A 16494-nucleotide genomic window follows, 5' to 3' on the forward strand; every position below is an offset into this window, starting at 1 on the left:
CCGTTTCGTATGTAAACAAATTCACAGTTGAGTTCGAGAATCAAGGTCCTATACTATAAATGTAGAGTTGTAGGCAGGCATCTCGCGACGCCTTTATTTATGGCATGGTTTACTTCAAGAAAGTTAAATTAAAAGTTAATAGTTACCGATAAAATGTAACTAAATTAAGTTAAAAGTTAAAAGTCTAAAATGTAACTAAGTTAAGTTAAAAATATTTAACTTTTTAACTTTTTAACTTAACTTTTATCTTTTTAACTAGACACTACCCAACCTTGTGCATTTCATTCAGTCTTTCTACCTTTTCTGCTCTACGTCGTTCTCTATCTTCTTTCTCTTTTTGTTTTTCTTCTTTCATTTCGTAAATAAATGACTCTAAAATCGATTCTACTCTTCTTTTTTTCGGTTTTGGTTCCTCCGCTGTCATGGTTAAGCTATTTAAAAAGTTAAAACTTAAATTAATTAAATAAAAAAGTAATAAACTTTTAACTTAATTTAGTTTTGTTAATATTAATGTTAATTTTAAACATATTAACTTGTAATTTTAAAGCTATTAACTTTAATCTTAATATATTAAAAAAAAATTAACTTACCCAAATCTGTCGGCTAACTTCTCTGAAGTAGATGATGACTTTTCTGAGAAAGAACCTGGGGAAGGTGGATTATCACTGCTGGCTATTGACACCGAATCTACCCATGCTTTTTCTCCGAATATTGAGTCCATCGCCGAGTAAAAAGCCCAAGAACTGGAATGATTTCTTGACTTTTTATTGCTATCAGTAATATTTTTGTATGTTCTTTTGAGTCCGGACATTTTGTTTTGGCACTGAGTACCAGTCACATTATAGTTTCCCTCCTTCATTTCATTAGATATTTCATTCCATATTTTGTTGTGACGTTTTAAACCCGCAAATTCTGATTCTTTATTTCGATAGATCTCGAGTAATAAAAGGACTGCTTTATCTGGCCATGTAAAGGACTCTTTCTTATTTATAACTTCGTTGTTTATCTCAGATGCATCCACAGGCTGTTCGTTGTTTATTTCAGATGCATCCACAAGTTGGTAACCTTCTAAGGAATGTTGCTCTAGTTGTTCGATCATTGCCATACTTCTTTTTTCTCTTTCTCTTTCTATTAATAGCTTGATAATGTCTTCATCTAGTAAAAGAAAGCAAAACTTTAATTATTCACAGGGCATCTTACAAAGATCAGTGTTATTTTTGATTGGAATTTAATAATTTATATATAAAGAAATCCTGTATATAAAGAAATCCTGTCCTGTATATATTATTTGTATGTATATACAGGACATTTCCTCATATATAAAATACTGAATATTAATAAATAATGAATGTAATTGGTTAATTTCTTACGGCTTAAGGCCCACTACACTTTTTGTAGACCCAGCCTTACAGCTTGTAAAAGTAAAATTTAATGAGTATTTGGAATAAATACATTGTTTTAAAGAATCATGAAATTTGAGGTTAGAATTAAAATTTTTTATATTAATACTTACTGCCAGTCGTTGCTGCTAAGAATTCAATTTCGGATACGTTAAGTGTCCATAATTCATCGTTTACGAGTACTGTTAACTCTTTTTCATTAGCCATGGTATAAAATTATGGGAAAACTTTATTTTATCCGAACAACGCTGCGTTCCATTTCGCGCATAAAACGCATGAAACGCATACGCATGGACCACGCATGGGCTGCCTCACCTCGAGAGCTGAGGCAGTTCATGCGTTCTCATGCGCTGAGTGGTGGTATGGTGGGAGAAATTCTCATGCGCGCATGAATTGCGCATGGAGTGAAACGGAACGATTTCCAAGCTTTTCATGCGATCCATGCGTGAAACGGAACGCACCCTAGGTTAGTGGCGTGCTTTACTTTATTCAAATAATTTTGTAACAACATGTTAAATAATTTTTGCGAATTCTGACAGCTACGACATAACAGGGACATTTCTATTTCGCTGCGCGTGCGGCCACGGAGCATGTTCAGTGTTGCTACATCTTGGCGGTATGACAGGAATCATAACCTGATTCCTGTCAACTTTAACGTTTAATATCTCGCGTCGCGGGGCAGAGCGACGCCTTTTTCTACCAGATTCGGTCGTTTTGAGCAAAAACGCGTCGATTGAGCCTAATTTCATCGAAATCGGAGAGGCGTGAGCTCTCCTTCAGATTTACCAAATCTTTAATAGTTCTAACATTTTTCAAAGTTTTTAATTTTTTTTTTCAGAATGTAGTGATTCTAACATCGGATTTTTTCAGATTTTTAACCTTTTCTTTCACTTTACTTAATCTTTTAAAATGTTTTTTTGAAGTTGACATGATTAATTTTAAATTATTTTTCGATGCAATATATACAGGGTGGCCCATTTTAAAAGATGCAGGCAAATATCTCGAAAAATATGAAACATACGGAAAAACGTTTCAGACAAAAGTTGTTTGGTTCGAAGGGGGACATAAGACGGTGTCATTGGTTTGATCTTGGATGGTCGTTTAAAGCTCACGTGAACGACATCTTTAATTTCTTAAATGGTATGACGACGACGACGATGTCCCTTCGGTCTCGCCGGCCGAAAAGGAGCGCGCCGTCGCTTTCACCTTATCTCAAGCTTAATCTTAAGTTTCCCGAAATCTCTATAGCAAGATGGTAGCTCGACCAGACAATTTTCTCCAATACGATAATGGGCGCCAGGTGCGATTACGCGCACCACGTTACTCTAAAATCTAAATCCCACACGAAAGCCTAACGTATCTCAGGCGTGCAGTCCATAAGCGAGACCGCTGGTGGATCTCGGATGAAGGGAGGAGAGGGAGCGCAGCGCAATCGACACACAAAGAAATAAAGCAAATTAAATAACAAGGGTAACGAGTATATTTAACGAGAAAAGAGAAGAAGACAGGATAGAGTATGATCTTCCGCAAAGGACCGACGACGGTCACAGCGCGTCCCGCCACGCTTCGCGAGATCGGCGAAGTATCTCGTTACAACTCAATAATGACTGAGCGCGAATCAACTCTAGCGCGGAACACTATTCTAACGCGGGACGATACATTAACGCGGGATGTACCTTACGCAAAACGATACTCTAACGCGACACAATACTCTACGCCAACTGATATATTAACGCGACACGATACTTTACGCGAGACGACACATTGACACGAGAATGATACGCTCCCGCGAGCGATACATTTTACGCAAACGATACATTAACATTACGCGGACCGAGACATTAACGCGAGCGATACCTTACGCCGAACGATACATGAACATTACGCCGGATTTCGCGGCATTGACGCACACTTACTTACAACGAACGCAACGACACACGACACGATAATCTCCCAAAAATGACCGCGAATCCCTTCGGATTACGCGAGTCCCGGATTGACCACGCGATTGACCTCGGCCTTCACGCACGAAGCCTCGCGAGGTCCGCAATACGACACAACGATGCCCCGCACGCCGCGACGCGATCACGCGGGGGCCACGCTACGGCCCCGCGATGATACGGTGCCCGGTCGTGCGAAGAGCACCCCGCCCAAAACGGCTCGATTACGCCCGGCGCATCTTCCCGTTCACGAAACGATATCACGAAAATCACACTGAAACGCATCAGACGGAAATCACACGGAACTCAGACGGATCACGAAAATTACGCGGAAATCATACAAATTACGAAACGCTGACTGTCGGCGGCCGCGCATCCGAATCCCCGAGACGGGCTGTATAGTTTTCGCTTTCTCGGCCGGGCCCTCCCGCGGTATTTTTCTCGATACTCTAACACGGATAACACATTCTCGCGGCACAACGCGACTCCCGGGAGGTAGGGATGTCGTATCGAAAGGAAAGTATCGATATATCGTATCGATACGTATCGTAGAACAAAGTATTGATACACCAAAAATATCGACCGTAGCGTATCGATACAGTAAATATCGAAAGGAAATAACCACGTAATAAATACAAAAGAGAGGAATTTATTGAACAAAATAATTGATATTGGCGATGGAATTCGGATTTTATCTCTTTTATGTCTCTTTCCGCGTTCGCAGGAAGGGATCGGTTACGTAAAATGAAAGGAAAGCGACAGCTTTTGCAACATGTGTATATTTATTTACATGATTGTTGCCAATCTTCACTATATAAAATTAGCGGATCTCTCCCGTCCTTATACAGAATCCTCCTCTCCTTATACACAAAATTCTTAATAATTTAAACCATCGATTATAAACGGGGCGACCGTTGCATAATCGAAACGAGCGATTTACACAATGCGTCGTTCGCTTTGCAATTGTAAGAGAAACTCGCGCCACAGCCAGTTGCTACATTTCTTTCCTTTTTCCTTTCCTTTATTATTTATTATTATTTTTTTCTTAGCAAAGAGAATCTGCCCGTTAATTATTAAACCCCGTAAAAATTCCCTATCACGGCGAACATAAAATCGTCTTACAATCGCAAGCTTCCCGTTCGATACGCCAATTTTAATCCTGCACTTATACTGATAACCGTCACTTCCTTTAAACTTTATCACTCTTACGAAAAGTATACTCATGTACCGGAATGTATTCGCTGCTCCGCTTTAATAAATATACACAATCCCGCGCTCACGCAATGTCCAAAATACTATGACCAAATACAATAACTGCGGTAACACATTATACAAATATAACGTTGCGCCGATAAGTAAATATATATTATGTAAATAAAATAAGAGTTATCCACTGGTTTCGACGAAGTATACAGTTTAATATATTGCATAAACACACAAAACGAGGCTGAATTTACGGGTATATCGCAGGTATACCGCTCGATTTAAAAAAAGAGTTAGCGATATTATATTATGCGCTCCAGTGGAAGAATTTTTCATCTCACGAATCGTTCGCCCTTACTCTTTGGTCTGTCATCGAATTCCCTCCGTCTAATCCCTTATGAAAAAGTACACTCAACTTTGATGGTTAACACCCAAATTTGAGTGTTAACACTAAACTTACGCCCAAATTTGAGAGTTAACACTCAAATTTGGGCGTAAGTTTAGTGTTTGTCATCAAAGTTAAGTGTCAACACTTAAATTTAGGTGTAGATTGAGTGTTGACCATTAAGGTTTAGGTAAGTTGTGGGTTTAATCCTCAATGATGAGTGTATATTGGGAGTTTATTCTTAATGATAAGTGTAAGTTGGGGGATCCTATAGTGGCAGTAGTTACCGACATTTTTTTATTTTAAGTAATCTTTGAATTGGTTTTACAGAATGGTAAAATCCTTTTACAGAATTAAAGTACGCACAAAAATCTACCTCGCGACACACGATTTCATATCGGGAACGAAAAAAAATTAAAAATTTGACTAATTTGGGCACATACAGCTGTCATCTGACGACAATAACAAAAATACTGCAGTTTATATATATAAAATGACACCCAGGCAAGGTAGGGACAATATGTAGGAACAATATTGTGTAAATAAAACTAAGATTCAACGCCCAGAAAAAAAGATATTTTAAAATGAAGTTTTATTAAGCAAAAGCACATTCAGGTTGATAGGATAAGCAGTATTGCGTGTAGCGAGAGATGGCGCAGCAATCGAACAAGGACAGATGCCTCTCGTTAGACAAGGACAGATATGGATATATAACATAGAAAACAGGATTAGAAATGTTGACATTACCGACGTCGAGGAAGTTCGGCCTTCACTATAGGATCCCCTTAAGTGTCAATTGACGGCTTGGTTTATTGGAAATGTGTTTCAGATAAAAGTTGAAAGGTTCGAAGGAGGCCAATAGACGATCTTATTGGATTTTGGATCCAGGGCCTGTATTGAGCCCAATAGGGCCTAAGTCAAATTTTTTAAATAAAAACCCCTATTTTTTATTGTATCTTTCTCTATTAATTAATTTGAATAACTTTTGTTTGAAAAATTCTTTTATTTGCCCAATACTTTTTGAGATATTCAAAGAAAACTTGGTAACTTTTTCAATATTTAGCTTGTGATATCTTGATGATTGTTTGCCAGAGAAAAAAGTGGTACACAGGACTTTTTAACTTAATTTTATTTCAAAAATGTGCTGTTGCAATAGTATACTCTAATTTTTTTTAAAATATTTGTGTATGCATCTTCTTAGAGTATTTACAAATATTTAAAAAAATTGGAGTGCTATTGCAACAGCATATTCTTAAGACAAAATCAAGTCAAAAAGTCCTCTATACCACTTTTTCCTCTGGCAAACAATTATCAAGATATTACAAGCTAAATATATATTGAAAAAGTTACCAAGTTTTCCTTGAATATCTCAAAAAGTATTATGTATTATATAAAAGTATTATCAAGAAAAATGGTACAATAAAAAATAGGGGATTTTATTTAAAAAATTTGACTTAGGCCCTATTGGGCTCAATACAGGCCCTGGATCCAAAATCCAATAAGATCATCTATTGGCCCCCTTCAAACCTTTCAACTTTTATCTGAAACACTTTTCCAATAAACCAAGCCGTCAATTGACACTTAACAAAAATTAACACAATAACATTTAAACGACACCCAACGATAAAGGGATCATTGCGACACTGATTAAATCGACATAGAACATTAAAGGTTAACACTCTGTTAACACCAAACGAACATCCAACGATGAATCTCCAACCTACACTAAACATTGAGGCTTAATCCCCAACCTATACTTATCATTGAGAATAAACTCCCAATAAACACTCATTTTAGGAAATTAACCTATTTTTACTATTCGCAGGTTATTCTAGCTTTCCTATTCTTTATGGGAATTGCTAAGAAAATTAACTCTTTTTTATTTTTATCATTTTAATGCTTTCAACGTCTACCACAATGCGAACATTTATTACAACTTGAACATATAAAATTCTCTTTGTTTTTATTATTTATTTTAAAGTTTCTTCCACATCTTCTTCCTCGTGACTTCGTTTGCGTCGCTGTGCTTTTAAGTGTCACCACTGGACCTTTAAGATCCTCGGTCTGAGTAGCTCTGTCGATGGAGTTTCTCTGCGGAGAGGTTGGAAGAGGAGAGAGCAGTCGAGGAACCTGAAACTCTTCCACGAGCTTTTCCGTCTCGGAGGTTTCTGGTGATGAAGGTGGAAGACGTGGAACCTTATACTTCTTTGAAAGCGCCCTTGCCTCTGATTTTGGAGTTGAGGACGCTGGAAAGAAGGGTTTATTAATTTTGGGAGAGACCAATTGAATTGGCCTGCTGGCGCCAAGAATCGGCGAGTGTTTGATTGGGCGACCTGCGCCGATAAGCGACTCAGCGCTTAAGGTCTTGTTACCTTTTGACGTCGGTGTCTGGGCACCGGAGGTTAGAGAACCAGCAAGAGCTGGAAGCGATCTCGCCTTGGAGCTTTCCTTTCGGTGGCTTGCACCAGATGGTGGATCAATCACGATAATCTTCCTTGGAGGATTTGGGAAGAGATCTTGATTTGATCGCTTGGTACCTGAAGGCGACTGGGCGCCGTTGGCGTTGCTGTCGCTTAGGACAACCTTTCGTCTTGCAGCGTAAAGCTGCAAGGATAGCGGCTGAGTTCTTCGGCGGACCGTTGAACGCGCTATTACCTCTTCTCCGGCGAGCCGGGAAGGGTCCTGGGTGTTCTTCGAGAGTGGCGTGGTGAGGCTAGCTCAACCGTTCTGGCCGACTGCTCGAAATACTCCGAATACTCTCTGCGTCGTGCTCTCCTTTTATACCCGTAGAATTCGGCGGCGAGAATCAACAACGAGTGTTGCTAGGTAACTTGCGTTCTGTGAAACTCGCAATCTGTCACCCGGGAAGCAATCTGAAATTCTTGCTTTTCGATGACTTGAATCTTTCCGTATTTGACAACTTGAATGTGCCCCGCGTTCATCGTAAATAATAACCTGCTTGCTGTCATAAAATCCACGTGTCGACAGAGCGGAGGTACGAAGGTTACCCTGAAGGCTTGGTGGCTGACGGAGGTAGCCACACTCATCATTGAGGATTAAACCCACAATTTACCTAAACCTTAATGGTCAACACTCAATCTACACCTAAATTTAAGTGTTGACACTTAACTTTGATGACAAACACTAAACTTACGCCCAAATTTGAGTGTTGAACTCTCAAATTTGGGCGTAAGTTTAGTGTTAACACTCAAATTTGGGTGTTAACCATCAAAGTTGAGTGTACTTTTTCATAAGGGTAGAAGAGAAATAAAAATTTATAATTAAAATTGTTAGAAACGTAGTTTGCTTTGATATTTAGAATCAAACGCAACTAATTAAAAGGTGCAGAGATTAAAATTGAAAAGTGTATTGCAAAAAAACATATTCTCTATGGTGAATATACGCTTAGATAAGTAGAATAAAAATAAAAATGTCTATATTTAATGTACCCAGTGAAAACAATCTAGTCAAAATGATGTCAAAATGAGTGATCAAAATGACGGCAAAATGATGGCAATATGACTGCATAACGTCCCATACCATGATTTGACTGTCATTTTGATGTTGTTTGACGTCAAGAATATAAATGCACGATTAAAATTAAATTATATTGAATGAGAGCAAAATAAAGACGAAATATGTTACATACGGTACAACAGTTTCACAGATAAGTTAACATTATGATTATGAATTTCAAAAAAACAATAATATGGAATTACGAGCCATCACTTGGTTACTTAATACATTAACCAAAGGATTATGATAATGTTTCAGTACCATGAGTCGCAATGAAGCCTTAAAAATCAAATAGTCTGTTAATGCTTGTTGTCTCAGAAAACCCCGGATCCCAAAAGCCTTAAAAAATTTATTATTTATATTATGTAACATAAAAAGTGATAATAAAATAAAATATTATACCGTCTGGTGTATTTGGTCGCTCATGTTTGTGTCGCGAGCATTGATTTTTCCGTTTTTATTCTTCTTCTTTTGATAATGACAAACTCTTATAATACTAAAAATCAAATATTATCACAATACTTTAATAAATTTTTCTTTCGGACAAAATACGTCCGAACCGGTCCGCGCACGTTGAGCGAATATGGCAGTATGGCACTGAACGACGTAGGCGACGTAGGCGTCAGATGCGTCGATTGCGAAGCAAATTTAACTATTCGATATTCGGGATCTAGTATCGATACATGTAAATATCGTTGGCTGAAATATCGATACAAAATATCGATATTTTAGTTACAAAGTATCGATATTCGCAATATCGATACAGTATCGCACATCCCTACCGGGAGGGCCTCGGTATCGCGGCGATCTTACTTTAGGTGCGTGAGCAGTGGCCTTACAATCGTCCTCCTTCCTTCGCCGGCCGCCTTATCCCGAAAAACGCTCGCAAAGGCAGGATGGTACCGTCCGGTTGGCGGCTCACGCGACAGTAATTCTCTCCGGTCCGGCGGGACCACGCTGGGCCCGCGCGCCTGCGCGCCGGGGTTGCACCACTGCCGCCTCGCGCGATCGCCGCGCCTCGCGCGCCCGCCGCGCCCGACTCCTGCTGCGCCCTATGCGCTTGCTGCGCCCGCCCGGGCGCCTCTCGCATGCGCCTCCACCTACCGGCGGGTGTTTCAAATCCACATCGAGTCCGACTGTCCAGGCCGCGACTCGAAGACCGATCCGTCGACGACCAGGCTGGCCGGGCCGTGGCCTGTCGACCGGTGGCGGAACTCCGGTAGTGGTCTTATCTCGGGACGGGGACCTTCGTCGGGGCGTCCCCCTTCTCGGTTCCTCCGTGTCCCGGGCCGCCATTCGTCGGTGCGGCTACGCGTTCTCCGTGCTAGGTGCTCGCTGTCCCGGCTATGGGCCCCAGCGTGACCCGACCGTCGGCCGTCCTTCCTCGGTAAGCTTCCGGCTGTCCACCTGCATAATCCCGCGGTGCGACCTTACGCCGTTACAAAAATCCCTGGCCAGCTGCTCCGCACCCTCGCTCATAACCTGTAAGTCTTAAATGGTATGATTTAGCCTAACGGTAACGCCAACGCCTCGCCCGCTCGGGTGGAGGCACCACCCTTGACGCCCACCTCGGCCGAGCTACCATCCGGGCCGGGGACGTGACTATGTCACGTCACAAGGCATAATGGGCATTTAAAATATCGCGAGAAAAAAAGTTGAGCGGAGAAGATAGAGGAGACTCAATGAGACCAAGACTGGCAAGTTCACGCCATAACTTGGATGGATCAGAAATAACGGTCAATCTCTCCATGTGATAGCGCTCCCTGGCCCCTCTCAAGTCATTCGTGAGATAATTTCTGTACTGCCTATAGATATGAAAATCAAGAATGTTTCGCGATCTTCGGGCAGTATTATAAAGACGGTTACGATGTTGAATTCTGCGAGCAAGTTGGTCGGTAAGCCAAGGCGCAGCTGGGCGAGTAACACGAAAAGTGCGAATGGGCGCACACTCATCAAGACTGGAAGTGAAGTCGTTTGTTAAGGTATTTAAGATGTCGTCCAAGTCAGACTCACTAAGATTCATTTGACTGAAGTGCTCAGCGAAAGATGAGGACAACGTGGAGGTGAGAGTTTCAACCCAAGAAAAACCAGAACCCCAGAACCCCAGAAAAACCCAACTCTTTAAGTTTAATCAGAAGTCTAAGATGCGGAACCGTGTCGAACGCTTTGCTGAAATCAAAAAGGATCATGATCGTTATAAATCCAATATCAATCGCTTTCTTGATGTCGTCACAAACTCGCAAAAGCGCAGACTGAGTATTATGATACGGACGATACGCAGACTGTTTGGGACTCATGAGATCATATTTGGTTAGGTATTCATTAATCTGCAAAGCAACGATCCGCTCAAGCACCTTAGACAGCTCAGGCAGATTGGCTATTGGTCTCGTGTCTGACGGGGATGAAGGAATGCGAATCTTCGAGAGTGGGCGAATAAGTGCACGCTTCCACTGAGACGGGAAGGAAGAATGTTCTAATGAGCGATTAAAAAGAGCCGTTAAAGACGAAGAGATCACGGGCCAAGCCACACGCAAAATGTAAAGAGGAATACCATCCGAACCAGACGCATAGGAATGGAGTGGACACGCAGACATTAACTCAAAAATCGTACGAGGCGTTATCACAGAAAAAACGAACTCAGGACGCTGAGATGGGCAAGCAACCTGAGCAATAGCAGAAGTAAAGTCATCATATAGACAAGGCGAATGAGCATCAGAAAAAGAGACATAGTATGAATTAAGTTGATTGGGTGTAAAGTAATGTAGAGGAGAAACTAAGGATGACTTTACAAGACCTAAACGTGCAAGCTCTCTCCATAATTTAGCCGAGTCGGTGATATTTTTGAGAGAACTAAGTTGAAACTCGCTTTTGGCACGCTTAATATCAACATTGAGTTGGTTGCGGAAATGTCTGTAGACGGAGTAACCAAGTAAACTATTTGACCGCTTCGCCTGCTTGTAAACATGATTGCGAATACGAATCCTAGCCTTAAGTTTACTTGTGAGCCACCGCGCAGGAGGTTTTTTAATGATAAAAACACGCTCTGGTGCAAACACATCGAGTGTATTAAGTAAAGTTTCGGACAATACTGAACAAAATCTATTAACCTGTGAAGCATATGACTGATCAGTGGCATGAACACAAGCCATCACCTCAGGACTCTCAGTTAAAGACTGAAGCGAAACCACTGCCAAGGGAACGGGCTTGGAAAAATTAGCGGGGAAAGAAGACCCTGTTGAGCTTGACTCTAGTCTGGCACTGTAAGGAGACATGAGAGGTGTAGCATAAGTGGGAGATGGCAACATCGCCGGCGAAATACCACTACTTTCATCGTTTCCTTACTTACTCGGTTAGGCGGAGCGCGTGCCCCGACCAGAACATATCAGTGTACTGGACCAGGAACATATCAGTGTCAATAGCTCGATAGCAACGCCTTGAGATAGCCCGCTCCGTTACCAACTTAGTGCCCAGTGAAAGCGACAATTCAATTAAATCATGACCAGCAATAAACGGGCACTCGAACTTAGTAAATCTAAAGACCTTCTCGCAATCGTCCACCGCTAGGACATCGAGCCATGAGTCGGTGGTAGCAGTATGATACGTAGCGTCAGATTGGACAATATTCATAGATAGACTCGACATAAGATCACGCAAGTAAATCGCTTCAAAGCTATTTGCCAGTAGATTACAATTAAGATCGCCACCTATGATAATATTCTTATACAGATGAGAGACACTGGTAAGTGCCTGAGCAAAGTCATGAAAAAGAAAGCCCTTAGGTCTTCTATAAACTGACGCAAATAAGACAGTTTCATCACTTGGCAATCGGATTTCAATAATGAGGTATTCAGGAGCGTTAATGCAAGTAGCAGCAGAGGACGCAACTAGCTTAGCCTTAAGTGAGTGGTGAATGTAACAGGCCACGCCCCCTCCCATACGCTCAACTCGGTCATGGCGAATCAAAAAATAGCCATCTAAGGCCATAAGCTCATCCGAAATACCATCATGAAGCCACGTTTCAGATATTGAGATAATATGATGCGGATTGGAATCAAAGTGAAGTCTGACCAGCTCAATGTGACCACGAAGAGAGTTAGCGTTAAACTGTGCAACACGAAATTCAGATTCATTTCGTTTTAAGCATTTCTGTGGATAAATCAGGCGTGGTCAGTCAAGCTTCGTAAGATCGGCACTTGACCCAATGTAAATAACGGGCGCACCATCAGAGTGCCTCACACATATCCTTCCATCCTTCACCCAAACATACTTACATGACCGCTCTTTAGCAACACGCTTTGTTTGTTGCAACAATTCGTAACAATCTTTAGAGAGCAATTCATTAACATAGACAATGTTTTTGGAGTCGTTACCGCAAATCTCTCCCTGCCTAAGAACACCCTTGGTACGTTTTTTCGAAATAATTAAATCGCGGACGGCACTAGAGGTTACAGTGATAATAAAAGAGTTCCTAGATGCAACAGCCTTAGGTCGATCACAAGCAGATTCCGGGAGAGGTTTACGAACAGCTCTTACATTAAGAATATGTGGAGAAATATCGGAAGCGCCAAGAGCCGCAAGCAAGTTCTGAGCAACCACAGACGGAGTAACAGAAAGCGTATCAGGTAATCCCGACACAATAAGCTCATTCGCATCACAAGTTTGCTGGGGAGACCGAGCAGTTTTTAAGTTTTGCAATTCACTCTTGAGAGCCGCATTCTCTTGTTCTAAGCTGGAAATACGCTGAGTATTACTAGCAACAGTTTCAGATAATCTATTTAATTGATCAAGTTTACCATTGATTACGTCATTGGTTCTCAGCTGACATTCAATAAAGGCAGAGAGCCTTAAATCTGACTTTTTACTTTCGTCATTTGTTGACTGCTGACTTTCGATGAAAGCAGAAATCCTGGAATCAGACTTTTTCATCTGCTCGATCAGTCCCAGCAAAAGATCATTCGTCGCGGGTTGTAGGCTCGATTGAGTACGGGGGTCAACAGAAGAGGCCATGTTTTCAAAATCGAATGATTGCGCGCTCTTTTCAATTCCCGGTGTGAGAGAAGGTATGTGCAATGACGATAATAGAGATTTGCAGCAAGTATCAGCGTATTTAGTCACCGAATATGACCTGATACAACCAGGATGAAACACCCTTCCGCACTCCCCGCACACAACCGACCTGTTCGCAATTAATTTTCTGCACTTACAAGGGAACGGTCGGGGGTGCCCGAGACCGATTTGGATGCGCTTTGGATATGTTGTTGAGCATAAAAAAATATTAGACTCGTATTTTTTTTGCGGTTTATCTCGACGTTTATTGGTCGAAAAAACCCGATTTAGAACCTACCCGATTTGGATGCGCTTTGAATATGTTGTTGAGCATCAAAAAACATTAGACACGTGTTTTTTTTTGCGGCGTATCTCGACGTTTAGGGGTTGAAACAACCCCTCGAAAATAACGGATTTTATAGTTTTTAGCGAATATCTTCGAAAATATAAGGCGTATGAAAAAAAGTTTGGTACAAAAGGTTTATGGCTTTTTGTGCTCTTTACAATGGCGTAATCAGATTTTTCAAATTTGTCACATTTTTTAATTTAACCCCACCCCCACCTATTATTTTTGCCAAATATAACAATTTTTCCAACGCAAATTTAAGAGCATCAAATGCCAAATACATCCATGTGTATTTTTATTATGATACCATTATTAGATTTTTGGCAAGACGAGATGATATGTGGTATAGGCGTCGCGCTGTAGGTAGGTGTTGCGTTATTTCTGTTCAAGTTGCGCCGTACGCTTAAAAATTTCCATTTCAACTCCGGGATGACCGAAAGCGCTGATGCGAAGGCCAGCGCAAGGCTATTTCGAGAGTCCTGGACTAGCAACGGAATGTCGACTCCGACATTATAAATACCGCCGAATTGTATCGGGCGGGCAGTCGCAAATTGGAAAGAGACGGTATCAAACCTAACAAAGACCACTCCATTAATTATAAAGTGCGTATTTATTTATATAATTAAAGTTCGAGACAAATATTTAATTTTAATATCTTTCAGAATGAAGTTTAATCCATACAATGTAATAATGCTACTTTCTGCAACTTTCACTGCTTTCAACTATTCACCAAGTCCGACAACTTCGGAGGAAGAAGAAGTAAAAGAAAACATTGAACGTATACTGCTTGACATACAAAACCAAGAATTTGACGTAGAAGAGGAAGAAACTTTAAGTTTTTATGATATATATGAGATTCCAGAACCGGAAAGAGTTGATTTATTTGAGGAAGATGATGGTAAAGTATATCTTCCGGAAGAAGTTACTTGCAGCTCTGTTGAGGCAACAATATCAAGTGACTATAAGAGGCAAGCTGTGGAATACTGGAGGAGTGGTAAAACAAGGGGAAGATTGCTTGAAGGAGTTAAACGAAGGTACAAAAAAGTTACATCAATACGACAACTAGCACGATGGGAGAGCCAAATTAGTGAAGGTGGTAGTAGAATCGGTCGGTTGTCCCGGAGTTATAATTGGGATAGTGTATTATTGTAGCGGTTAATGTGACGCACGTTCAAATTTGCGACTGCCCGCTCGATCTTACAATTCGGCGGTGGTATTTATAATATCGGAGTCTACATTCCGTTGCTAGTCCAGGACTATCGAAATAGCCTTGCGCTGGCCTATTTTCGAGGGGTTGTTTCAACCCCTAAACGTCGAGATAAGCCGCAAAAAAAAAAATACGAGTTTAATATTTTTTGATGCTCAACAACATATCCAAAGCGCATCCAAATCGGTCTCGGACACCCCCGACCGTTCCCTTGTTAGTGCAGAGAGAGAGAGAGAGAGAGAGAGAGAGTGAGTGAGTGAGTGAGTGAGTGATTGATTGATTGATTGATTGATTGATTGATTGATTGATTGATTGATTGATTGATTGATTGATTGATTGATTGATTGATCGTCATTTATTATACGCTCTGGGACAGGTCCCCTAAAGCGTTAAGACATTGTTACACAATATACAGAAATCAGAAAGCGCAAAAATACAACGTTGAAACACAGTAAGTAAAGGTAGAGATAATAGAAAAGTAGGAGTAAATAGTATAAGTATAAGTATAATAAAAGTATAATAAAGTATAGTAAAAGTGTAAGTATATGAAGACTGAGCATATACAGGAAACAACAGAGTGATTGAGATAATATGCCCGCGTCATGCAGGAGTATGCTCATTGTGAGTCTGCAGCGATTGCAGAAGCAAGTACTTGTGAAATTTACGCCTAAAATCGGGAATGGAAGAGGAATCGCGGATGTCGAGTGGAATGTCATTCCACAGCTCGGCAGCCAGGGAGCAAAAAGAGCGCTTGAAGAACTCCGTGCGGCACAGTGGAGGGTTAAGAGCGCTACCCTGGGTCCTAGTATCGCGCGTGGCTAAATCTCGCTTAAACACGAAATTGCTATAAAGGACATGAGGTTTTTTCTTCAGCAACACGGAGAAGGTCAAGTTCCCCACAAAGTACAAACGTCGGAAATAAATTCTTAGCCAACCAAGTCTGGCTAAATAGGGAGATATGTGCTCGTCCTATTTTACCTGGTAAATGAAGCGGACGCATTTGTTGAGTGCCCTCTGCAAACGGAGGTCCTGCTCTCCTGTGATATTGGTTTGGACCGAGCAACAATAATCGAACAGAGGAAAAATGAGAGCCATGATGAGCCTAATGCGGAGAGAAATAGGCAGGAGATGTTTACCAAGTTTCAGCTGGTACAGCGCCGAATTAACACGAGAGATTGTCTTCGTGGTTTGCTCAGTCCAGGAGAGTGTACTAGTGATAGTAACACCCAAGTATTCCACCGTATCCGAGAAAGGAATAGTAGTGCCGTCCACAATAATACAGGGCAAGGCACCCATCTCAAGGACGCTAATGTATCGCAGTGTACCCATGATCATCGCTCTGGTTTTCCTGGAGTTAATCGTAAGCATGTTGTCCGTTGCCCAATCAAGAACTCTTCGGACATCCTCGTTGATGAGAGAGATAGCCTCGCAGAGCAATCCAGGCGCCACGT

The 16494-nt window shown here is 41.2% G+C and overlaps 1 protein-coding gene across 1 annotated transcript; it reads right to left on the reverse strand.

Annotated features, from left to right (window-relative positions):
* Positions 1-262: 262 nt before the first annotated feature.
* Positions 263-1704, reverse strand: LOC139785473 (uncharacterized). Its single transcript, XM_071724629.1, has 3 exons — positions 1514-1704; positions 591-1155; positions 263-431 (listed from the first exon to the last, which is right to left on the reverse strand). Exons 1-3 carry the CDS (start codon positions 1605-1607, stop codon positions 263-265), a joined length of 828 nt encoding a protein of 275 aa, XP_071580730.1. The 5' UTR covers positions 1608-1704.
* Positions 1705-16494: the final 14790 nt, after the last annotated feature.

Source organism: Temnothorax nylanderi, unplaced genomic scaffold, assembly GCF_030848795.1.
Source record: "Temnothorax nylanderi isolate EJ_2023f unplaced genomic scaffold, tnyl_v1.0 TNYL_tig0810_pilon, whole genome shotgun sequence".
In the NCBI taxonomy this organism is placed as follows: Eukaryota; Metazoa; Arthropoda; class Insecta; order Hymenoptera; family Formicidae; genus Temnothorax; species Temnothorax nylanderi.